This window comes from Gymnoscopelus braueri (assembly GCF_963280865.1).
Source record: "Gymnoscopelus braueri genome assembly, chromosome: 12".
NCBI lineage: Eukaryota > Metazoa > Chordata > Actinopteri > Myctophiformes > Myctophidae > Gymnoscopelus > Gymnoscopelus braueri.
Genome location: NC_137614.1, coordinates 21738795 through 21765099, shown reverse-complemented (window position 1 = coordinate 21765099; position 26305 = coordinate 21738795). Strand labels below are relative to the sequence as shown.

General features: G+C 42.4%; 1 protein-coding gene across 1 annotated transcript in view; it reads left to right on the top strand.

Annotated features, from left to right (window-relative positions):
* celsr3 (cadherin, EGF LAG seven-pass G-type receptor 3) overlaps positions 1 to 26305 on the top strand; it is a gene marked incomplete at its 5' end in the record, with an annotated part of 122176 nt that overhangs the window by 6790 nt on the left and 89081 nt on the right. Inside the window, one exon of the mRNA XM_080443851.1 lies at positions 23766 to 24115. Coding sequence (XP_080299977.1) covers positions 23766 to 24115 — 350 coding nt within the window. The remainder of the gene's footprint in view (positions 1 to 23765; positions 24116 to 26305) is intronic.

The following is a 26305-nucleotide window of genomic DNA, read 5'->3' as shown; positions in this document are numbered from 1 at the left end:
GAGAGAGAGAACCAGAGAAGGAAGTCTGTGTGTATACTTGTAAGCTGGAACAACAGGTGGAAGTGGGAGAGAGAGTGCTGGAGGGAGAGAAGATGTGTAGAGAGATTGAAGGAGTACATTATGCACTGATTTTGTTCTTGGAAGAAAAGAAAAAATTACACTTAAGCTTGTGCATTGTAGGCTGGCATGAAAGGGAAATTCATTTCAGAAAAGCCGTTTAAGACATTAGCTCTTTGAAGAACCTTGCTGACCAAATATTAAACATTTCTGATGAAGGAATCTTCTAGGAATTTCTGAGCCACACAGTGGGACAAACCTCAAATGACTTTGGGGAGTGGAACCCAAGCCTGTATTTGATGACTATTTGTGACTCTCTGCTGGGGTTTTCAGTTTTGTGTGGATCAAGACAAATACTGTAAAACAACAACAACAAAAAAAGCTTAAACTGTCCTGTGGGCTGTTACTTACCGATCAAAGCCATAGAATTGTAGTTGGGGGAGTTGTCAGGGGAGCATTGTTGCTTTGAAGGCCTTGTCATGGTGCTTATGATGCGCTAGCAGCACTGTGCATTAACACTTTGTTTGTACTCTGTCAGAAGGGCTTTTATTGAAAAAAGGTGGTGTGTGCGTGTGCGTGTGCGTGTGCGTGTGCATGTGCGTGTGTGCGTGTGCGTGTGTGCATACAGTTGCCATATTTCTACTGCTTTTATGTCAATTATATGATTGTACATTATAATATATGGCTTCATGCATATTCATTTCTGTGGGATTTGGTGTGTGTGTGACAGTGTGATATGTTTTCTTCTAACTCACCTTTTCAACAGCCTCTCTCTCTCTCTCTCTCTCTCTCTCTCTCTCTCTCTCTCTCTCTCTCTCTCTCTCTCTCTCTCTCTCTCTCTCTCTCTCTCCACTCCCACCATGCCTCTCTCTCCTTATCGCTGTCTTCCTTGCTCAGTCACTTCCATAACCAAAGGCCTCGGTTTTGCCGTACCTCGCATTCTTATTTTCTCCTCTGTATGTCTCTTCTTATGTTAAATATCTTCTGCTCTTCCCTTCTACCCCCAGTCTCTCTATCCGTGTCTGTCTACCGCTCTCATACTCCGACTCAGCTCGTCCTCTTTCCATCCCTCTTTCCACCTGTCTACCATTATGCTGCTCTCCTAGGTACACGCCCCTCTCTCTCTCTTTGTCTTTGTGTCTCTCCCTCTATTGCTCCAGGACATGATGGTTATGAGATCATAATGAAACAACAGAGGGGCGGGCATCAACTGTCACATTCATCCCCTGTTCTTATCTGTGATTGCCTCCTCATCCACCCAACCGCTATACTCTATCCTCCCTTTATTCATGTCTTTTTCCTCTCCTCCCCATCCCTCCATCCATCTCCCTCCCTTGTCTGTCTCTTTCCCTCCTCCTCCACTATTGACTATGATTTTGTCTGAGTCCATCCACCTGTCGTGTCTTTCCCTGCAATCCCTCAATCTCTTTCCCGTTTCATCCCCTTCTCCATCCCTGAACACAATTTCTGTCATTTCTCTTCTCTCCATTCTTTTCCTCTGCTCCCATCCATCTCTCATTCTATTCCTCCTCTTTTTTTGCATTTATACTGTTTCATGCTCCTTCACTCCATCCACCCATTCACACATTATTATTTGCTTCTTTTATGCTCTATAGAATATGTTTCTTCTCCCCCTCTCTCCCTCTATTCCTGTCCTCTTTCTGCATTCCTTTTTTGTTGTTTTTCAATGTCTTCTCATCTCCTCTTTTTTATTTCCTTCTCTCCTCCATCCATTCTCCTTGACTCAGTTTCCTTAGATACTCTCTCTATCTCTTCCTCTCCGTCTCCCCTCCTTTGTGCCTCCATCTAATTCTCTTTATCTCTTTATCCATTCACTCTCTGTTTCGCTCTTTCTATCCATGTTAACATCCTCTTGGATGCTCACTCTTCTCTTTCTTTGTCTGTCTGTCTGTCTGTCTGTCTGTCTGTCTGTCTGTCTGTCTGTCTGTCTGTCTGTCTGTCTGTCTGTCTGTCTGTCACGCACGCACGCACGCACGCACGCACGCACGCACGCACGCACGCACGCACGCACGCACGCACGCACGCACGCACGCACGCACGCACGCACGCACACACACACACACACACACACACACACACACACACACACACACACACACACACACACACACACACACACTGTTGTGGCATATCCTCTTGTCTCTAGAGTCTTAGTGTGTGTGTGTGTGTGTGTGTGTGTGTGTGTGTGTGTGTGTGTGTGTGTGTGTGTGTGTGTGTGTGTGTGTGTGTGTGTGTGTGTGTGTGTGTGTGTGTGTGTGTGTGTGTGTGTGTGTGTGTGTATGCTCTCATGTGACTCTGGGTATTACAGTTGAGAGTGTATTCATGCTTTTCAATGAACGGTATTATCTGCTCATGACAGAGAGTGTCTGGGAATATTCTGCTCTCTCTCTTCTCTGGTGCTTTCATTCTCTCGCTCAATCCTATATCACTGTTTTTTACCTTTTCTCTCCATCTTTCTCGTCCTCTCCTTTATGGCTTCTCTGTCTTTTTCTGTTTCTGGTCTCTTCCTCTTCTCTCTTTTCCTCTCCTCTTCCTGTTGCATCTGTTCCTCTACTCTCCTTTGTCGCTCTCTCTAACTCTCTTTCCCTCTCCATCCTCTAAATCTATTTTTTTCTGTCTCTCTCTCTCTCTCTCTCTCTCTCTCTCTCTCTCTCTCTCTCTGGTGATGTATGTAATGTATGGGCATTAGTTCCAGGGCATTGATTCTCAGGATAATTGACATATTTAGGGTGAGCAGAGATTACAGTAAATGCGGGATTCATTTGTCTCATAACAGCCATCTGAGCTTACATACAAATTTACACACATCAAACAGGCTTTGTGGTTAAGTCTTGGCACGTAAGACAGAGGTCAAACAAAATTCAATATAAACTTGCGACGCTGCAAGAAAAAACAAGGTCAACTAACTGTTCCTGGATCACGGCAGTGTAAGCCAGTCTTCAGGGTGAGCTCTTCTAAGAAGAAAATACAGCTTTGCACTCTGGAGTCAGCTATTGGTACTCCAAAATGTAGTGTATGAACATCCCAATAAAACAAGTCCCGAAGATGCCTGATGGTAAATTACAAACGTCAAAAAGACGGTAATTAAATAACGGAGCAACTGTCCGTTATATGCAGGTATTTTTCTTAATCTGTTATTCTGGGAAGCAGATGTGAAAGAAAATGTGTCAGAAGTAGATAAAATCACCCACCCTTGACAAAATCACCACAAATTGCTCTTAAGCAAACCATTCGACCCAGAAAGTTTCCCATATAGCTGCCCAGTAGCTACCAGTAGGAGACTGGTTGTAATACTGCTTCAGGGTTTTACTGTGGAAGAGCAGCAATTCTTCCCTGAATAAGTAAAGTCTTAAAAAGTCACAACATTCTGCCAACAAAATAAGCAAATAAAAAGTCCTGGCAAAAAACTAAAAGACTAAAATTGGCTCCCCCAAAAGCATTAACATGTTGAAATTGCAGGCCTTCATTAAGTTCACTGGGTGCCAGGGAGTGTCAAGCTGTACTGCACAATAAATCTGACATGTGCTTTTACATGCCAAGGTTTATCTTCAAAGCCTGTTTGTTCTTCCCTGAAGAGGAGCTGTCTGACTGCTGGAGAGCCAAGAAGCGTTTCTGTCTTCTGCTTGGTATAGATATTATCAGGATTTTTCTGATATTCTTATGCAGTGGCCTGATATAATGAGGGTTAGGGTCAAATCCATTCTGTGCAACATGCGCAGAATGGCAACAGTAAAACAGTTATGACATGGTCGGATAAGAGGGAATTTCTAAGACAAAAACGGGAGCCAAAAAAAGAGTTGAAAGAATTCTTCTTCCGTTTGTAATGCTGATGATATACAGTAGCTGTAAGTAAGGTTATCAATATATTTCACCCAAGTCTGCAAAGTGTTAACCCACCAATTATGAATAACATACAGTACAGTAGTTAAGACATTGATGCTGTATTGTAGATGTAAGCCCATCAATGCTAATAATGTAAGTAATGGCTAGTTGTGCACCGGTGTCGCACACTGAAAATGGCAGATCTACAAGCTCACAACGCGTCACAGTGCGCGACACCGGCATGGAACTAAGTATAAATCAGGCTTAAGCCCATCATTGCTGTAAGCCTACCAATGTAATTCCACATTACTCTGCATGGTAATGCCCTTTGGTACATACTGTAGGTCTTTGCACTGATGTTAGTTGTAAGCCCAAGCAATACATTTAGTCAACGCTGATTGTACTACTACCAGAATATGTATAAGCTTGCAAAGAAATGGAAAAGAAGACTTTAGCTCACTAATACACTAAAGACATTGATGCTGTTTGTAAACCCTCTACACGTAGTTGAAAGAGACAGCAATGCGCTAGCCCTAAGCAATGCTGAAAGTTACTGAAACCCTACCTTCTGCTCAAGTCAACTCATAGCTTGCATAAGTCAAGACGGCAATGCAAGAAAATAATTAAATTCACATTCAGGTCAACTGGAAAAGGCCCTGTAGCATTTCCTGTGTATATATTTATGTGGGATGAAAAGCGTAGCTTCCAAGCATAACAAGGCAAAGATCACAATACCACTAAGGCTATGTTTCCTTTACTGAAAAGGGCATTTCACCCAGAATGCACATCTAAACTGTGTTTTGTCCCAAGTTTTTGTGTTGTCAATTATTGTTTTCACTAGTTTGCTGACAATTACTAAATTATAAATCTCATAGTCATGCTTTGTTGCACTTTGAACTCCAGAAAATCATGTCATTGTGCTATGTATAAATCAAAATACATGACGGTTTAGTAATTTGAAACCTATGTTCCCTGCAGTATCCATTTTCATCATTTCACTGAGCTGTATTTAGCCCTACTTGGATTCAGTGTCCTCTTGATTGCATCACTTGGAGGACAAATACAAAGTATTGACTCTCATTAGCTCCCAAGACAAATGAGGCAGTACAAGATTATTTTCAGACTTTTGGGAATATGTACGGAATAAATCAGTGAAATACCCCTTGAAATGTTTTATAACTGATACTTGTATCTTGTGTTGCTGTTGACTTAGAAAATGTTATTATACAGTAACTGATACTTGTATCTTGTGGTTGACTTTAGAAAAGGTAGAGACCAGACGTCTCTACCTTTAGGGCTTTGGAAGAGCTCTGTTAAGATCAGAGGAATAACAGCGGACCGTAAACAGGAGAGAGAGAGAGAGAGAGGGGGAGAGACAGAGAATGCATGAAAGGTCATTCGCCAGATTCAACCCCATATCACTGTTAATACACTGTGTGTGTGTGTGTGTGTGTGTGTGTGTGTGTGTGTGTGTGTGTGTGTGTGTGTGTGTGTGTGTGTGTGTGTGTGTGTGTGTGTGTGTGTGTGTGTGTGTGTGTGTGTGTGTGCACGCGCGCGCACACACGTGTGTGCGTGTGTGTTAGTCTGCTGCTGTGTTGACCTGGAGTTTACTACAAGGCATGGTTCAACTTTAGTTGAACCATCAGAGGACGGTAGTTGAAAAGCAGAGGGCACGTACAGGCACTGTATTGATGTGATGAACGAGAAGGTCCCCTCTGGGAGAGAGAGATGGAGGGAGAGAGAGATGAAGGGCTAACAAAGAGAGACATGAGGAGAAAGGGAAGGAAGGAAGGAGATAGAAAAATGAAGAGAATGTGACAGGGGGAAAGAGAGAGCACGGCAAGCTGTCGTGAAGCGGTAAGCCCACAAATAATGTCGTACATCGGTACACAAAGGTCAGCACCCTAGCCTAGAGCATGTATACACATTTTTATTCTGGATTAGATCCTGCTGCACAGTAAAATCGGGGGTGTACAAATGTGTACCCTCAGCATTACATGATTGGTTGATTTTTCTTTATTAAAGTGTCATGCTTCCAAGGAAGCCCAGCCCATATGGACTAACGGGACACTTTTAAATTTCATTTGACATAGACAATGAACCGACATGACAATTCACAAACAACGATCAAACGAATAACCAACTAAAAGACCCAAGCTTCATACTGTACATGGCAGATTACATAGTTATCATAATACAACTTAAAATACAACATTGGGCAAATGGATAAATGAACACTGAGGAATTTTACGCGCTGTGTGTGTGTGTGTGTGTGTGTGTGTGTGTGTGTGTGTGTGTGTGTGTGTGTGTGTGTGTGTGTGTGTGTGTGTGTGTGTGTGTGTGTGTGTGTGTGTGTGCTTGTGTGCACACGCGTTCTCATATGAATTTCAGTTGAGAGTGTATTCATGCTTTGCAATTTACTGTATTATCTGCTCATGACAGAGAATGCCTGGGAATATACTTTATATGTGTGTGCGTGTGTGTGTGTGTGTGTGTGTGTGTGTGTGTGTGTGTGTGTGTGTGTGTGTGTGTGTGTGTGTGTGTGTGTGTGTGTGTGTGTGTGTGTGTGTGTGTGTGTGTGTGTGTGTGTGTGAAGGGAAATACAGCAATCCAATTAAAAACAAGATGTCATGATAATACAGACTCCAGACATTAACCACATTAACTTCTAAATTCTGTATTTTTTATTGCAAAAATAGCCGACCTACAAGCTCACAAAGCATCACAATGTGATGTGTTGAGTAAAGGTCTTAAAGGAGCACTTCACCCATTTTCAACCTTATATTCGTCAAATTGGTCCTCACTATAAATGCTCATTATAAGATGACACCATTTCCGTCTACTCGCTCTGCATCTCAGAGGTGGGCTTTGGGCAGTTCAGAGACCTGCCTATGACATCATCGACGAGGATTCAAAGCTAAAATAAATTACAGCCTTTCTCTCCCTGGAAAGTTATCCCTCTGAAATAGAAGCCACTGTTCTTGCACCAATAAAAGAAAGTTGGAAATCTGTTTTGAAATGACCCAAACTGGTGATATCATTGGTAGGCAGGTTTCTGAACTGTCTGCATTCCACCTATGAGACACAAAGTGAGTAGACAGAAATGGTGCCAATTTATGAGCATTAGTGAGGACCAATTATATGAAAATAAGGTAAAAATTGGGTAATGTGCTCCTTATAAGCGGTTAAAAATAAAAAACAAGACAAATACATAAAAACACCCTGAAAAGAGACCATCTTGAAAAGAAGATCATGACAGGTGCTTTTACACATCCATACTCGCTCAAGTGCTCGGAGCGTAAGTGCCGTGCTCAGGCAGGGTGCATCATCTTGTACTATCTTTATCTAGTAGTGTAATGGCTGCAGGTACAAAGGAATTTCTGTGTGTTCATGCGTGCATGCATGCGTGCGTGCATTTGTGCATGCGTGTGTGTGCAGGTCCCAAGAGGACTTCTGTGTACTTTCTAGTTTTTAAAGTAGATTTCTACAACATCAAATATGCAGTTACATTGTCCAGCATACAGTATAAAGCTCTTTTTTGAGTATTATCTTCCTAGCAACATCCAGATCAACAAAATGGGAAAAACACTGGAAGGAGATTGGGAACGGCATGCTACAAAGATTAACTATTTTCAGACCCATAGCATCCTGACAACATAGTATGTGCCATATCTCACTCAGCAACCACAATGACCTACATATACAGCATAGACTCAGACCAGCTACAGTATAGCAAGTTAGCAACCACACTGGGCCAACTTTGGAAGCAGTCCATTAGGGACCATTAGATGCATTTTCAAAGTCTTAGCTTGCGTGTCTACTGGGTACTTCTCATCACAGCACTGGCTTCTTCTACTTATTTTCTAAGGACAGGGCGTGCTGTTGTGCATTCCTGAAAGTGCTTACAACTGTACTTAAGCCTTAGTGTGTTTGCAGTGCTCAGAGCACTAAGTGATGGAACTTAGAAAAAAAAGTCATCTTGAAGCAAAAGAGCACTGTGCTTCAAAAAGGTTTACAGAAATTGCATAGCAACAACAGGAGCTGTAGCACTTTTCGTGAAGTGTCTAAGCTCTAATAGAACTATTGGCTCACGTTGGAGGGTGGACAACAGAGGCTTAATACCAGGGGTATCTGATAAGTTGAGACATATGAATGATGACATGCATGGGTGGGTGGGTGCTCATTGCTCGAAGATGCTGTGGTTCATACATCATGTTGTTGAATATATATTGGAGGATCAGTGTGACATTTTGTCACAGGGCTCTGAATTTAAATCTCCCATGCGTTGGACCGTCAGAATTACTTAGCATTTTGGGCTTATACAAATAGAGGCTGGAGTTGCAGTAACCGCATATCAGCACCAGGAATCATGTCTGCTCCTTGCTGAAGGACCGTCGGAGCATCCGGTCATGAAGTCACCAAGGCTTTTCTAGCTTTGACTCTACACTAAAGGAATGTGGTAACATTAGAGAAGGATGATCGCCCATGAATAGCATTTAATTTTTCAGTACAGGCCCAGCACAAAAAGAGGCTGGGGACTGGAGGTACTCAGTATCAGATAGCAACACCAGGAACCATGACTGGTCCTTCTGCCAAGCATTTGTTTAGTGTACAAGAAAAAAACTAAACAAATCAAAACAAACATACTGTACTGCATTTAGGTTTCAGCCCCATCATTGACTTTATAAAATAAAAAAAATAGATATTTGAAAAAACAATAGATTTGGTGCTGACTGGTCCAGCAGTTTGCAAGATTAGCTGTGTGTGTGTGTGTGTGTGTGTGTGTGTGTGTGTGTGTGTGTGTGTGTGTGTGTGTGTGTGTGTGTGTGTGTGTGTGTGTGTGTGTGTGTGTGTGTGTGTGTGTGTGCGTGTGTGCGTGCGTGCGTTCATGAGGAATAGAGAAAGCTGGGGTCAATAACAGAGATTATAGATTAGGGTCAGTAGATGAGATTAAAGGTTAGGATGGGGTTATAAGTGTCAAGTCCTTTATACACACTCCTTTATACACACACACACACACACACACACACACACACACACACACACACACACACACACACACACACACACACACACACACACACACACACACACACACACACACACACACACACACACACTCCATTATACTAGTTATAATATCAGTATTCCCATATACATTCTATGCTATGTTCTCTTCTTGTCCTTATTTCTGATGCTGCTCATCATATTTGCCACATGTGGCCCGGGATGAACATAATATGCATTTGCATTTGTGTCTGGTCAGTGAGGCTGACATAGTTTCACTGTCTACTGAGGGATATCTATGCACTCTCCAGCAGATGTAGCAATAATAATCCCTGATTAATAATAATCCCTGATTCTGTAATGGGTTTTGGCCCATTGGAGACCAGTGAGAATAGAGGGGGGATGGTACTAGTGTTGGTCATGTAGCCACTCTTGCACTATGTCTGCCTGACATACTTTCTTGTGTTCAATAGAACAGATAGGGTTTTCTTTTCTTCCTTTCTTTCTTTCTAAAGAAAAGTGGGGTGGCCACCCAGCTTAAGTAAATAGATTCCGTTCTTTTATAGACGCATAAAAGAATCAGTGGAACATATTGTTGCATAAGCCCTGGAGAGAAGAATATAGAAAGGGAGATATGTTACATTATTTTATTTATAGCTGTATTACAGGATGGTTGAATGTATGATATTATAAATCAATGTTGTTTTGAAACATGGACACACATTCATAAATTCACACATCCAATCACACAGTTGCATTCAGTCACATTCATACACAGCAAAAAGCCTGAATTTATATATTATTTTGCTGTGTACAGTTCCTTAAACTAGCTGGTACAAACCCAGTTGTAGTTTGTCTCAATGCCACTTGCACAATTCAACCTTTTGTTTACTCTTGACTTTTCCTACAGTACTTGCATGTTCTAGACTGGTCTGGCGGATCTGAACCTGTGAACCTCTTGGGACAAGCCAGACTGTTTAACTTTCTAGACTGCAGTGCCGCTGTCCCACTATACCATCAGTGGACAGGACTAAGTGGTATCATTATACAGGTTTTACCAGAAGAGTTATCTCAGATAGAGTATTCAGGACAAACTCGAGCAACATGACAAAACCTAAAGAAACACAGAGGTTTTCATCATAGTCAAACTTTGGAAGACCAGGGTGTTCTAAGAAAAGCCCCTGGGGGAATAAAACTGTGACACAAAGTTCCTAAGAAGTAGGAAAGTAGAAAAAAGTCCACAAAGTAAAATTAACATTTTATTTCAATACATTATTCAGTGTGGTTCTGCCAGCCTCTGAACAGCTTCCAAATGAATCCACTGTAGTGGGGTGGTAGGTAGCAAGAACATTCTGCAAAAAAGGATTCACAGGAGTCACCATAGTGCCTAATTTATGCTCCATCGCACGCCTGTGTTGCACACTGTAAATAGCAGAACGAATAGCTCACAACGTGTCACATCCACGATGCATTGGGAGCTCGTAGGTTGATTATTTTCGGCGCGTGACGCCAAAGCATGAATCAGGCTTTAGTGTCCATCAAGCAGTCATGCATTCTGTCGAAGTGTCCATGTAAAGTTTTATTTAATTTAATTTAATTTATTTATTTAGATATTTTAGGGCAATTTAACAGTGGAGACTGACAGGAAATGCTAAGAGAGTAGGAGGATGACATTCAGCAAATTGTCCAGCTCCCATGTGGTATGCGGCAATGCGCCTTTGATTTTCCGGTAGTTTGGGCAGTGGCTCAGGGCTTGAGTGGCCGGATGGGAACCGGAAGGTTCCTAGTACGATCCCGGGCTCCCCCAGAGTTAGTGTCAAAGTGTCCTTGAGCAAGACGCTGAACCCCTAATTGCTCCTGATGAGCAGGTTGGTGCCTTGCATGGTTTTCTCCGCCATCTGTATATGAATGGGTGAATGTAATGCACAATCTAAGTAAAGCGCTTTGTATAAAAGTGCTATATAAATGCACCATTTACCATTTACCATTTCCCTCGTGGGATAAATAAAGGTCTTATCTTAACCCTTCACTCGGCTATTGGGTCGCCCACAACCTGCATTGTTAATGATACTGGAAGAGAGCATCAGCATAATGCTTCTATATACAGCATGTGAAGACTAAATGAAGTGCTCACTGCCTACTCTTGAGACACTCAACGTTCTAAATGTTCATTACACATTGTACCATGTATATATTTGACACTAGTCATTCACATAGACACTGTTATTCAAAGATACCTATTGAGTGCCTTCTTGGCCCGATCTTAATGATGATGCTACAGCATAGTGAGAACAGAGACAAGAAAAACATATAGTCACACACCCTTAACTTTGTGATTATTTTATTTGACCACTCGTCACCACTCACCACTGAGGAGTGAGGACTCAGCACGATGCTTTCTTTGTGTCAGAAGACTTTCTCTGCTGAAATGTCTCACTGTCAAATAAATTGCACCAAGTAGAAAAGAGTACTGTAATTATGTATTTATTTTACAAATGGCTGTGCTCCAGTAATCAGCCTTGCTGGGGGTTAGTTCTTTGTCTTTGATCAAACAAACATTTTTACATTATGCTGCTTTATTAAATGTCTGGAACTGTGAATAACTGAGTGGTTATTTTAAAGCTTGATCAACAGTTACTCCCAAGGGGCTCCCGTGACTTCCTTTTAACAAATAATCTACTTTTCACCTTAAAATGATTTGAACTTCTATTCAAAAAGAGAACATAATTCAGGGGTGAATAGACAACCTCTAACCATCCATGTTAAAGCGGTGGTCTGGCATGTTAAGTCAATTTACTACGACTCACAGTATATTTGACATGACTGCCAAACATTTTCCAAAGCATACCATGGTTTGTTTGATTTTTGAGGAGGGCATTGGTGGATTCTGTTTATTTCACTATGGTATGAAAATCAACTTGCAGAGACTTGAAACTTACTTGAGATAAGTGATGCAACAATAAACTATATCATTGTGTGGTTATTTTTTTAATCAAAGTTACATTATTGCATTTTAATGCATTTATAGCACAGATTGAATTAAACAAGACACGGTCTAAAAGGCTTCCCTGCACAATCTGTTGCTATGTTTAGAAAGTTATTAGGTGTGCAGTTTGTGATTGAAGCAACAATGGTGTGCTAATGAGAACTTAGAGGTGTGAGGTGAGCTGTGATTGGGGGATCGCTGATTTATCCTGAGTGCTTCGGTTAGCTCGATGCACAGTTGTGTCATCACTCCCAGCTCAGAGTCTAATTAGTTAATTCAGGCCGCTGTTTTTCAGGAAACTTCTTCAGGATTTAGAAGGCATTTTTTGAGTCTGCCTCAGGTCTAAATGGGTTAAATCAACAATCACCCAAGCACAACTAAATAATTCAGGTAACCTTTTAATGCTTATGTTCAATATATGGCAGAGGCTGTGAACATACAGTGACATGTAGGCTACTGACACCAGTATGGTTGTTTAAACCAGCCTGATCTCCAGAGAATACCGTAACATTGCACGGAACGAGTGCACTTCATTCCGTGGATAGTCGCCTCGGAACTCCCAAATTGCGTGCATATGTACGGCGAGTCCCACGGTGGGCGTAACCAGTCGCAACACGGAAAAACCCGGAAGCAGAGCAGTCCGCACAATAAAATTTACGATTCTGTGCCTATCGGTACATAACTCAAACGGCGCTGAGTAGGCACAGGCGAATGTCCCACCGTTCAGGACGGCAACTCGGTCGCCTTAGCTCCCTCGGTGGTCCTTCACGGGGTGACAATTCGCCTGTGACTGCGCGCCTCCGAAATGGTTTTGTCACAAAGGCAGCGCCGTACCATATGCACGCAATTCGGGAGTTCCGAGGCGGCTATCCACGGAATGAAGTGCACTCGTTCCGTGCAATGTTACGGTAATCTCTGGAGATCGGGTTGGTTTAAACAGTGTGGATTTAGGGTCACACATCTGTGTCAGAAGTGTTGTAGCCAACGCTTGCAAAGGCATCAGACGCATCAATTTCCCATGTTGTCTTGCGCATTGGAGGCAGTGCCGGTTTTATGGTGTGTGTAGTTCATTTGACTTACGTTGAAGTGGTTAGCTCACTACCAGTGAAAAGCCTACCCAGTGGGGTCAAGCACGGCTTTTCTTATTGATTGGTTGATGCCCAGTCAAAGTGCACCGTTGTTGAGCTGCCCGGTTCAAAGTTCACCAATGTTGAGCTCCACTCTTCAGACACATTGAAAGCCTTGTGTCAAAACGCAGTATACATTTACAAAGTGTTCCACAAAGGGTTAATATCGAAAGACACAAAGTACTATTGGTTTCCATTAACTTAAAGCTGTACTAATGGCAGATAGATCTACACTTTGCAAGAGGCGGGAGGCACCATTGTAAACATCTGCTAGGTCTTGCCTACATGCTATAGAGGTCAGCGTGTGGATTTGGGATACATTGTGGATTTGTCTATAAGTATAATGCGTGCGCTTGTACACAGCCCGTTTGTGTGTAGGTGTGTGTTTGAGTGAGATATGGGCCTTTATGGGTGAGGACAACTGATATAGGCTGTGTGTGTGTGTGTACAGCGCATCTGTGTGTGTGTAGGTTTAATGTAAAGGATTAGTGCTTCCGTTGTGCTTTAAGACAGCAGGGCTCTGGTATTGCCACTGCTGTGTGTGTGTGTGTGTGTGTGTGTGTGTGTGTGTGTGTGTGTGTGTGTGTGTGTGTGTGTGTGTGTGTGTGTGTGTGTGTGTGTGTGTGTGTGTGTGTGTGTGTGTGTGTGTGTGTGTGTGTGTGTGTGTGTGTGTGTGTGTGTGTGTGTGTGAGCGTGCGAGTGTGTGTGTGTGTGTGTGTTATTCCGTTCTACTTTGCTGTGAGAATAATGACTGCCTGGACCTCAGGGGGCGAAGGCTTTTAAAACAAACAGAGCGCAGAAATCAACTGTCAAGCCAGCGCCTCTAGTGTGTGTGTGTGTGTGTGTGTGTGTGTGTGTGTGTGTGAGTGTGTCCACGCACAGTGATGGTTAGCCTATATGCTAACACATGTATGCATCCATTAAGTTATGACACACACTTTTCCTTCCATTTCTCTCTCACTCCCCCATACCCCCTCTAGCTCTCTCTCTGCATCCCTGTCTTTCTCAACCTTTTCATCTTTATTTCTCTTTCCTCATTCATGTTTCTGCTTCCTCCCTGTGTGAGTGCCAATTTCTTTACTTGTCCACAACAGCATGGCAGTGGTGGAAAGTAACTAAGTACATTTACTCAAGTGCTATACTTATGTATAATTGTATTATTATATGTTAAGATACCCAGCAACACAAAGTAAATTATTTAAACTCAGCCCCATCTTCACCATCTGCAACATAAGAGTGATGAACACATTAATGCATTACTAAATACAATCCAATAATATGATTGTGAAATGGTCCATTCTCCATAATGACTAGTTTTGCTGTGGTTCATTGTGCGCATACTTTGATGCCACGACTTTTGTACTTTTACTCAGGTAAAATTTAGTATGCAGAATACGTATGCATTGTGATATTGTGACTTTTACTTAAGTAAAAAAGTCAGAGAACTTCTTCCAACACTGCATTGCAGTCTCTCTCTGGGCTTTCCAACCATGTGCAGCAGACTGTACACGACGTTCATATGTGCATTCTGCGTTTGAAAAGGGCATATGTTTGTTCAATGCCTGTTCACTCATTTATTTTTCTGACCTGGAGGCAAGCAATTGAAACGAAAACATGAAATAGAAAAAGTTGGCATGAGCGTTTTGTCAATCCACTGTGGTGATGCGCTGTATTGCCTCTTTTTTTAGGGGGGGGGTGGCAGAGAAGAGAGACAGCAAGGGAGGACAGGACAAGGAGATATGACACGGTAGCGTGAAATGGGATTTAAACCCATACAACTGTCAGTACATGATATGTGAACTAATAGACTGAAGGCCCCAGAGCAGAGACTGTAGTGTAGGAGCATGTGGAAGCAGTTTGTTGAAAACTGTGTTAATCCAATTATGGCATTCAATTGTGCCCCCCGCACGCATGCACGCTGATGCGCGCACACGCACATGCACACACACACACACACACACACACACACACACACACACACACACACACACACTTTTCCTTTTCGTGAATTGAACCTTCACATGGTTTCGTATAGGCCTATGCTGAGAATACATTTCATAACAGCAGGGTTTGTATTACTCACTTTTTGACATGACATCCGTTTGGGGCCCGCTCACTCGCTGTGAGTTGCATTATGAGCTACCTGAACCTGAAAACCAGACAGATAGGATGTCTGTGCCTGTTGTGAGTGCATCAGCTGGCTGCCACAGTGTTTTGGGAGCTCCTGTCTCTCTCTTGTTTACATTTGTGCAACAGGCCAGTGTGTCCTCATGGCTGGGGTTTTGTGTCAGTGATGTGTGTTGATGTGTGCGCTTGCACCATTGTCTCCAAGTCCCATAACAATCTTCGATATTTGACAGAACAGAAGCCATGTCAGTGACAGATTTTGGCTGAAGTCATAAAGACCCCTGCGTTGGCAGCAAGTCTATATATTTTTTTCATTTTAATTCATTGTCAACCTTTACTATAAACACCACCTGAGCCTGAATCTCCAAATCTTTCTGTCAGGCTCCCTCATATATTATTCTCACTTTCTCCCTCAAATCAAAAATGCCGGCGGCTGTGCTGTAACCCTGTCTTCCAGCTTGGGGCATTGCAACCCTTTCCAAACCTTTTTTTTACCCCCTTTTCTTTTTTAGTGGGGGTGGTATTAATTACCTTTTTTTTTTTTTACTCCAGCTGTTGGCATTGTACGGTGCTATTTGGCAGCTTCTTCCTATCGGGGTCTCCAGAAGCAGTGCAGAGGATTCTCTGAAGCTTCGAGAAGCTTTTGAGTGTTGTATTAGTCAGGCTACCTGGCACTGTGAGATAGCGCTCAGATCCCTGCTCCCCAGAAGACGCTCTGGGGACCAGGCACCATGCAAAGCATCTTAGAGCCGGGGCGACCTATCAGAGACTAGGATAACACTCTACCCTCTACACTTTCTCTCTCTTCTCTCTGTCTACTCAGTGGTTCTCAAAGTGGGGTCCGGGGACCCCCAGAGGTCCTTGGGGGGGTTCCAGGGGGTCCCCAGCAAAATGCTTTGGCTATTAGAAAATAGCCAATCTACAACATCATCTTATTTTCAAAACATTTGTAAAAACTGTGTAAAATGTGGAGCAATCTCAAATTTCGATGTCAGATGAGGGTCTGTGGTCAAATGGAGGTCCTTGACATGAAAATGTTTGAGAACCACTGGTCTACTCTGCTCTCACTGTCTTCTGTTCTCCTTTCTCCACCCTCTCTCTTTCTTTGTCTCTCTCTGTTTCTTTCTACTCTCTCTGCTACTTACTCTGCTCCACTCTATCACTTTCTTTCTGTCTGCTCTGTCCCTTGGTTTTGATACTATCACTCCCCCTCTGTCATACTGTCCTATCTGTCCCTCCCTCTCTTTCTTTCTTTCATTCTCTCTCTACTCTCTCCCTCTATGCTCATTGATTTCTCTTCTTTCCCTCTCCATGTCAGGCTGCAATCTCTTTTATTTCTCATACATGTACGTTATGTGCAGTGAAATGTTGTCTGGCAACATCAGACATCAGTGCTTACAGACAGACTGTCCAACATAGTAGTAGTATAATAAAAACAAGGTATAAGCCTAATACTAGTAATGTAATAATAAATGTCATAAGGTATATACATATTTTTTATAACCTTTATATATAATGGTTATAAAGTATTATTAATAAGTGATGAAGTGTTATGTGTAGAAAATAAGCATCAATATCAGACATTGGTATATAGAGAATGACCATAGATAGACTAGCATATGATATATACAATCTAGATTTTGGAATTGGCACTTTCCCTAACAATTCTGACCTCGATGCAATCCACTGTAACCTATTGTACTACTATGCGTACGTCTTAACAGTACACTATTTCAGTATACTACAACAAGTATGTTATGATTTATTTCAGCTTGGCCCCTATTCCTAGTTGTTTCCATGCCGGCATGATGAAAATGTTCTCACTTCTCAGTATTGTCTCACATACATTCTTTACTTTAATAATTATAGTAAGTAAGTAATTACACTATTATCAAAAACAGATATAAAAAAAGCTCTTTACTGTCTGTCTGTCTGTCTGTCTGTCTGTCTGTCTGTCTGTCTGTCTGTCTGTCTGTCTGTCTGTCTGTCTGTCTGTCTGTCTGTCTGTCTGTCTGTCTGTCTCTCTCTCTCTCTCTCTCTCTCTCTCTCTCTCTCTCTCTCTCTCTCTCTCTCTCTCTCTCTCTCTCTCTCTCTGTCCCATATTGTATTAATGCGTCCACAGGACCTGGTCGGCTGATTCCCAATCAGTTTGTTTATTCATAAGAGGATTTATGTGCGCTGAACCCGTGCTTCCCCTCCGCTTTGAAGTGCAGACGCACAGAGAGGGAGAATAGATTGGATTGAAGGCCTCACAGGACTCATGAAAGCCTGTACATCATGGAAGACTTTCACAGTCGCTATTTACAAAATGCTTTTGTTTTTCCCCCGGTGATAAGATGCCAAAATAAACCTCCCATTTGTGAGTTGTTGGGGTTTTCTGTTTGGAATTCATGAATGTTTTATTGTTTTCTAAAAACATAGAGGCAGGGATGGTGATGATGGTCGATGTATTAATAATGACTTCCTGACTGAATGTTTGGAATAGTGTGTGTATGTTTGTGTACACGCAAGTTCGTGCGTGTGTGTGTGCGTGTGTGCGTGTATGTGCGTGTGTGCGTGTATGTGCGTGCGTGCGTGCGTGTGTGTGTGGGATCTCATGCATGCGCGTGCCGTGCATGAGTGTACGTGCAGGTATATGAGAGTTGGTCTTTGGCTGTGTAGCTTTCCCTTCAACTTAGCTGTTGCTTAGCGAAGAGTATCACTGAACAATGTCCCCGGATAGTGAGAATACTGCTGTAGGGTTGGAGAATGAATGTAAAATTTCTCTAGCTGGTGACTGCTCCTCTATTGCTGGACAGAAATGCTGCACGCAAACTGCCTGTCAATGTTTCTCTGTAACTGTGCCCCTGTTGCACACCCTGTTGTGCTACGTGCTTTGAGCAACCACCGACTTAAATTGCGTAGTTAAAATAACACTGAGGATTTTACTGACTAGGCTTGCACTAATGTTGGAAACTTCTATTCGCTCTATTCATCTGTGTCCTTGTTCAGAACCAACTCTAGCAACAATGCTGGGGTAATGGACTGCACTTTGCTCCAAGTGAATTGGTAATTGCTTATCGGAGTCTACTTAGCGCTGTTCCTGGACCATAACCCTACACAGTAAAACTGGGAGTGTTCATGTAACCCTGAGAGGGGTACATTTTCTCACTTCATGGAGTTAAATGAACGCTCTCTGGATTTTGCGGTGTAGAGGAGTATTCCTTGGGCACTTTTGAAGCTGAGCTCTCCTGCTGAGGAAGTGGATTTCACTTGGCTCTAAGGCAACTGGTCCCGAGTTCTGTTCTCTCAGCAGAAGTATATTTAGTATGTCAGCACATCCAGCTGTTTGTGAAAGTGAAAAGAGTGTGTGTTTTGTGGGCGACCCAGCGGCCATGATGGATCAGTTGTTGGCCTAATTTTGCAGTGGGGCCACAGACTTTTGTTTGCCCTGATGCTGTCTTGATGCCTGAAATATGCTTTAATGTCCAGCTGTTGTCAGGCTAGTCTGTCTAATGCGTTTATGTGTGCGGTGATGCGTTAAGATGCCTGGGTTGACACAGGTTGGTCAAATTTCCTGGCCTAAAGCCATTTATGTGTTCCAAACAAAGATAGTGACCTGGGGACCTCTCTCTCTCTCTCTCTCTCTCTCTCTCTCTCTCTCTCTCTCTCTCTCTCTCTCTCTCTCTCTCTCTCTCTCTCTCACTCACTCACTCACTCACTCACTCACTCACTCACTCACTCACTCACTCACTCACTCACTCACTCACTCACTCACTCACTCACTCACTATTATGAATAGTTATTCATAATGCAATCATAACACCTTATAAAGCCTTCTTTAATGACTTATAAGAGATATATATCTATATATATCATACTGGTCACTCACATACTTTACAACAATGAGAATTTTATTTTAATTATTATTGTTGCAATACATTATTATAATTATATCATGCATTATAATCATTATCACTATATATAATACATTATAGTTTTAAGTCACTATAAGTGGTCAAGAACAACACAAAATGTTTCTTCCTACACCTTCAACAATGTAATTACTTTACTTTAAAGTAGTTGTTCACCCAAAAAAGGAGTTGTTCACCCAAAAAATTACTTATTTTTTGTCAATTGCACACCCCATGAAACCTTTAATTCATGGTGATTTTTTTGTTTTTGTCGCATTTCTAAGCCAATAATTTGATGACCGGCGGCGTCTCCGGACTCAAAGAGTCTCCTACTGAGTCTCCTATTGACCGATGACCCGGTCATCAAATTATTGGCTTAGGAATGCGACAAAAACAAAAACATCTCCATGAATTCAAGGCTTCATGGGGTGTGTAATTGATAGAAAATAAGTCATTTTTTGGGTGAACTACTCCTTTAAAGCTTGCAGATGACCTTATAAGTCATTACAGAATGCTTTATAACGTGTCATGATAAGTGTTGTAAAGCATTATGGTTATTTATGAGTTCTTATAACTATAATTATACAGTGTTATAAGCGGATTATAATGCCTTATAAGTATATTTATGATTCCTTATTAACATGGGATGCATGGCAAGTGTTACCCAGGTCTGCAACAGTGTCTATATGGCAGTGTGCCAAAATGTGGGTCTTACATTAGCCGATTAGCATTGGGGTCTTTCAGAGCCTCAACAAAGACCATGTGTCATTGATTACAATAACAATGGGTTTCGGTCGCAATTAGAAATGCATATTTGTGTGTCATTCTGAAGGACTGCTATTAAAACCATCCTTTTGCATGTGAAGCTGGCGTGGTGGTTCACAGTTCATCTCATCTTGTGTCAGTTCAGGGTAATTAAAGGGGGTTTTGTCCAGGCCAGTGAATCTGTAATTGTGTGTTATTTTTAGTCAACTTTATGTTTATTTGTTCAGATGGAAACTGATGAAATGCAGTGATTAAAGCAAAAATAGAGAAGATATTTGATCTTTTACAGATTTGTGCAGTTTGAGATGAACCCATGGCCCACCACAACCTAAGAACTGATCAAATATTACAGTAGACAGTTACATTTAGTGTTTAGTAAATATTGTGAATAACATCTGATACACACACAATACTCACAAAAATGTTCATTACAATAACTTGATAATTGGCTGTGTTAAGACAGGTATAATTTTTAAATAATTCATATTATTGTTATCCGGTTTAGGCAGAAAGTAAGGTGCAATAGGTACAGGTACAATACAATAGAAAGAGACAGTTATTGAATCTATAATATTCAATATTGTTTTCCCATAATGTTCTAATCTTATATTAAAGCAGTAATGATTTTCAGTAGGAGTTGTCTCTCCACCTAACGCCACTCCACCCTCTGGCTGTTCATTTATTACGAGGCTCCGGCTGTGTGTGTGTGTGTGTGTGTGTGTGTGTGTGTGTGTGTGTGTGTGTGTGTGTGTGTGTGTGTGTGTGTGTGTGTGTGTGTGTGTGTGTGTGTGTGTGTGTGTGTGTGTGTCTGTGTGAGAGGTCAATGGGGAGTCAGGCTCCTCATAATCCGGTAATCAAACCAGCTGCCACCCCCACCCATCCCCCATTCCCCAAACCCTCCATCTCTCTCTATCTCTTTTTCCATCTCGGTTTCTCTCTTTCTCCATCTCTCTCTTTCTCTCTCTCTGTTTCTGTCTCTCTCATGGAGGCAATCCTTAGAGAAGCAGAGAACGATTAAAAAAAATAGATTATTGTATTTGTATTGTGATCTGTTTTAATTCTGCTGACTCTCTCGTCTCTCTCTAACTCTCCATCAGCCTCTCTGGTCAAACCAGTGCTAAATGGAAGGAGTGAAGACTGTATTTTAGCAGATCAATGCGTCGCAGCGCGACACATTGTGAGGTTGTGAATCTGCTATTTTCCTGCGAAAGTTTTTGGCAGAATACAGATGCTGGGGTTTAAGTGGTTAAAGCACACCAATTAACAATCACTGATGACAAAACACTCAGCCTTAGAAACACAACACTCATCTGCAGATAAGAACAATTCAAGATGCAGGGGGAGTCAACAGGTCATTACTATAGTTGCAGTTAGTTCATTATTGCTCTTTCAAATCAAACATCCCAAGATACTGAAAAGTATTGTTCTGGAAAACTACCTTTTATCCTTTTTGTTTAATCAACATTGCTCATCCATATCATGTGATACTACTTCAGTAGACTTTGACAGCAAATATTACTGGGACCACTACAGAAAATTGCAGTTCATATCCAGCAATTCACATTATAGACACATATTGCGTCTTGTTTCTCTCCATCTATGAGAGTATGCTCTCACTCTCTAATCCTCCAACTCGGTTTCTCTTTTTTGCAATTCTTTATTAAAAAGGACAATTGGTTGTATCTTACTACAAAGAACCTCCTTATAAATACAGAGTATTAAAAACCCGTAGGAGATCAACATCTTGGCTTATTCACTCTCTCACTCATTCTCTCTCCCGCATTTTCTCTTTCTCATTCAATGCCTCGCTCTCTCTCTCTAACCCTGCTTCACAATGCCTCAATGTTGCCACGGTAAATTGTCTGGTGTCACTGTGGTCCTTTGTGTCTTCACATTTCTTTACATTTTGTCGCACCAAAGTGCATTACAAATACACAATACAGTGTGGAATTGCAAACAGAACCCTGATGTTTTTGAAATGCATGTGGTGTAGTGTTGTTATTGTTGTCTTTTTAAAAGTACTGACCCTGGCACAGTGATTGATTTTGAACTCATCTTTTATGGAAGTTTGGAGCGTCGAGCTTTCGGAATGAGAGAGTGGATGAGATGAAGAGGATGCGTTCCAATTCCATTATCCCATTTTTATGTAAATTAGAACGGCACTCGTTTAGATGCTCCCTTGCACTTTCATGTCACTTGCTCCTGTTTGTGTGTGTGTCTGCTTGTGTGTGTGTACGTTTGTTCATGTAGTGCTTGATTTCAGACGTGTGTGTGTGTGTGTGTGTGTGTGTGTGTGTGTGTGTGTGTGTGTGTGTGTGTGTGTGTGTGTGTGTGTGTGTGTGTGTGTGTGTGTGTGTGTGTGTGTGTCTGGGTCTGTGTGTGTGTGTGTGTGTGTGTGCGTGTGCGTGTGCAGTGCGTGTGAGAGAGAGAGATTATGTGTTGTGTACCAGAGACCCAGGAGAGACCTAAATTAATTATGTATCTCATGATATTGACATTGTTGTGACCTCACCTTCTCTAATCTCTCTCTCTCCTTACCCTCTGTTTTCTCTCTAGTCTCTTCTGCCCCATGTATGTCTGTCTCTCCTTCGCTCCCCCGTTCACCTTCTCTCTCCTCCTCATCTATCTCTTCTTAACCCCGGTCTTCCTATCTAATCTTCTATCTCAGCATTTTTATCTCTCTCGTACTCTCTCCGTCTCTCCTCCGCCCTTCCTATCGTCCACCTCCATTCATCTCTCCTTAACCCTGCATGCTCCCCTCTTTCTTATCCTCTCTGTCTGCCAGTCTGTCTCCCTCTTCCTCTATCCCTCTTCCCTATTTCCGTCTCTTTTATCTGTTCTCCTAGTCCTCAAGTCCTTCTGACCTCCAGCCATTGTCCTTGCTGTCCTTTGCTCCCTCTCTTTCCCATCCTTACTGTTTTTCGACTCTATATCTCTGCTATTCCTTCTCCTGTCCTATCTCTCCTTATATTCCTCCATTCATCTTTTTGTCTGCTCACATTTTATCTCCACTTGTCTGCTCTCTTGGTCTCCTTGCCTCTTCTCTTCTCTCCCTCCCCTCTCCTTTCACTCACCTCTCCTCTAACTCCTCTTCTCCCATTTCTTCTCTTCTAACACTCCTATTTTCCTCCTTTGTAACACTCCTCACCTCACTTCTCTTTCACTCTCTGTGTCTACATCCTTTTCTTCTCCATGAGAAACGGCATCAGATGTAGTGTGTTCCCTCAGTGTTCATGAAAGAAGACACATTCATCGCCAAGCCAAATGACAGTTTGCCTGACTGTGTGTGTGCGTGCGTGCGCGCGTGCGTGCGTGCGCGCTGCATGCCATCATGCACATGTGAATCTCAGTATCTGGATATTGGTGAAGCAGGGCTGCAGTTGTATTCATATATCAAAACTTCACCACTGTAAAGGCCTTTGCAGACAGGGTGCGATTTCTCGCACGGAAAAAATGGACAATATCATTTTTTAAATGAACACATGGTTCTCAATAACCTCATGCACACCGGCTCTGAATTTACCGTGCGGCGATGCGATGCGGCGATGCGTTTTTTTTTCCAATCGAACCCATTTCGATTTGTGCGTCTTTTCGCATGCGGTAAAAACGGATTGACTAATCGCACCCTGTCTGCAAAGGCCTTTACTCCCTCCTTACTGGTCTCCCAGCAGATGCAAGGTTTATTATTGACCTGGTATCCTATAGTTTCAATGTACAGATTATTATTACAATATACTGTTTAGACTGATACTAGGTTCTTGGTTTAACAGTGATCCTAGTTTACTGAGGCACTATACACCGTCTCTCTGCATTTGACGTATGTGATTACCTCGCTTATTGTAAGTCGCTCCGGATAAGAGCGTCTGCTAAATGCCTAAATTGAAAATTGCATTTAGAACACAGTATGTATCACCAGCTCATGTGTAATCTAATATCTCTCTCTCTCTCTCTCTCTCTCAGACGGTGTCCACAGCATCTCGGCCCAGTGCGTCCTCCGCGTCCTCATAATCACAGAAGACATCCTGGGAAGCAGCATCACCGTGCGTCTCCAGAACATGTCCCAGGAGTACTTCCTGTCCCCGCTCCTGGGTCACTTCCTGGAGGGCGTGTCGGCGGTGCTCTCCGTGCCCGTGGAGGACGTGTTTGTCTTCAACATCCAGCCGGACGTGGGCGCGGCCCCGGGACGGATGGGCATCCTGAACGTCAGCTTCTCTGCAGCGCTCCCTGGAGGACAGTTCTTCCCCTCCGAGGCACTAGAGGAGCAGCTGTACCTCAACAGACCCAGGCTGACAGCGCTGGCTCAGATGGAGGTAGGACTCTAGATGAATACGGACTCTTGTAATCACACACACACACACACACACACACACACACACACACACACACACACACACACACACACACACACACACACACACACACACACACACACACACCCCAGAGATATAGGAACATAACATATGGAGAGAAAATAATAAGCTGTACAGTGCCTACAGTATGCATGCATTGACATATGGCATTATGCAACGATACACGGATATTATGTACACCCGGCTTAATGGCTTGTCACACATGAGTTCACACACACCTGGTCACATCACGTACACAAGGTAACGTGTGTGCATGCTAACTTCCATCCAGAGCATATTATGATATGCATGCATAAAGATAAAACACACACACACACACACACACACACACACACACACACACACACACACACACACACACACACACACACACACACACACACACACACACACACACACACACACACACACACACACTAATCTTGTCAGTGATGCTTCGGTGACCTCAAAAACAATTTGACAAAGTTGTTCAAAGTTTATATAAGTTTATATCTATGAGTGTTATAGATGTGTTATGTTGTTACTGTACACAGATGTACAGTACATGCATGTCCTGAGCCCTGCCCTGAGTTATGTTTTGGGGGATTAAGACAGGAGAAAGGTGGAAAAGGTGTCCTTATTTTTTCTTTTTGGGAGATAACTGTTCACCATTGTGTTTATCTTTTGAAAGCAGCCCTGTAGGCAGTGTGGTTCTGGTTTTGTGTAGGAGAGAGACAGTAGGAGAGCTGAGAGGAAGACTGTGCAGGAGAGACAACAACACACACTGAACCTCTTTGGGACCATTTCTACACCATCAGAGTTAAATTATACACAGAAGTCTTTACTTCTGTGTGTGTGTGTGTGTGTGTGTGTGTGTGTGTGTGTGTGTGTGTGTGTGTGTGTGTGTGCGTGTGCGTGTGCGTGTGCGTGCTCTAATTCTATGTAGATCTTCCCATTCCGCCTCACTCAGTTCTTGGCTCCTAACTCCTCCTGTCACCACTTATCTTTACTAGTCATTGAAATATGAATGTGTCATAATGTCACCAGAGGGGAACATTAGTGTCTGCCCATATGATTCTTTCTCTCTGTCTGTCTCGTGTCTCCTTTTCTCTTCCCTGAAGCATCTAAAAAAAATGGAGAATGTGTTGACATGCACATAATTACAATTTCTTACTTTTTCCATATCTCTCTCTCTCTCTCTCTCTCTCTCTCTCTCTCTCTCTCTCTCTCTCTCTCTCTTTCTCCCTCCCTTTCTCTCATTTATGTCTCACTCTTTTTCTCTTCTGTCTCTGTCTCCTCTGTTTCTTGAAATGTCTCTCCTGGTGCAAAAGCAGCATTTGTACATGGGTTCAAACACACAATACAGAAGCTAAAATCGAATGATCTATTTCCCTCTCTGTCAACGGTGGTGTTATAATGAAATAATTGTCCATCCATCCGTCCGTCCGTCCGTCCGTCTGTGTAGAGCTAATCTCCGGCACCGTTGGCCAGATCGATGTAAAACTGTACACACACACTCTGGCCTGTTATAGCACCACCAGGAAGCCGATTTCTCCTACAGATTTTGTCCAAACATCACGCAAATTATTAGATACACATTATCTCTATAGTCATGTGATCAAGACAGATCTGTTAGAACTTTCATATTCCATCCTGATTGGCTAAGATTGGCATCTAAAGTTTGTAGGAGTGGTTGTTTTGAACAAAATGCCTCAAATCATGAAAGCAGCATCTGATTGCCTTGAAACTTCACATTGGCCTGTTATAGCGCCACCAGGAGTTCAAACATCCAAACATCACGCAAATTGGTACACATTATCTCAGTCATGTCATCAAGACGGACCTTGATTTTTCATATTTCACCATGATTGGCTAAGATTGACTTCTACTTCCTGGCCTGGTGGAGGCCTGTGCTCTGAGGAGCACATTTTTCTATATATTTTTTCTTCGCTTTTTATGCTTTAAATTGGGGAGGTAAGGGGGTAAAAAAAAAGAGTATGCTCTGGGTACTTTGGTTGTGGTTAGGGTAAGGTTTGGGGATAGGCTTTAGGTTAGTTAATGCCATGTCAGGTCGAGGGTGACCAAACTCTGCACTACAGAGACTCAACATACCCCCATTAACAAGCACTTGGCAACGGTAATAAGGGAAAA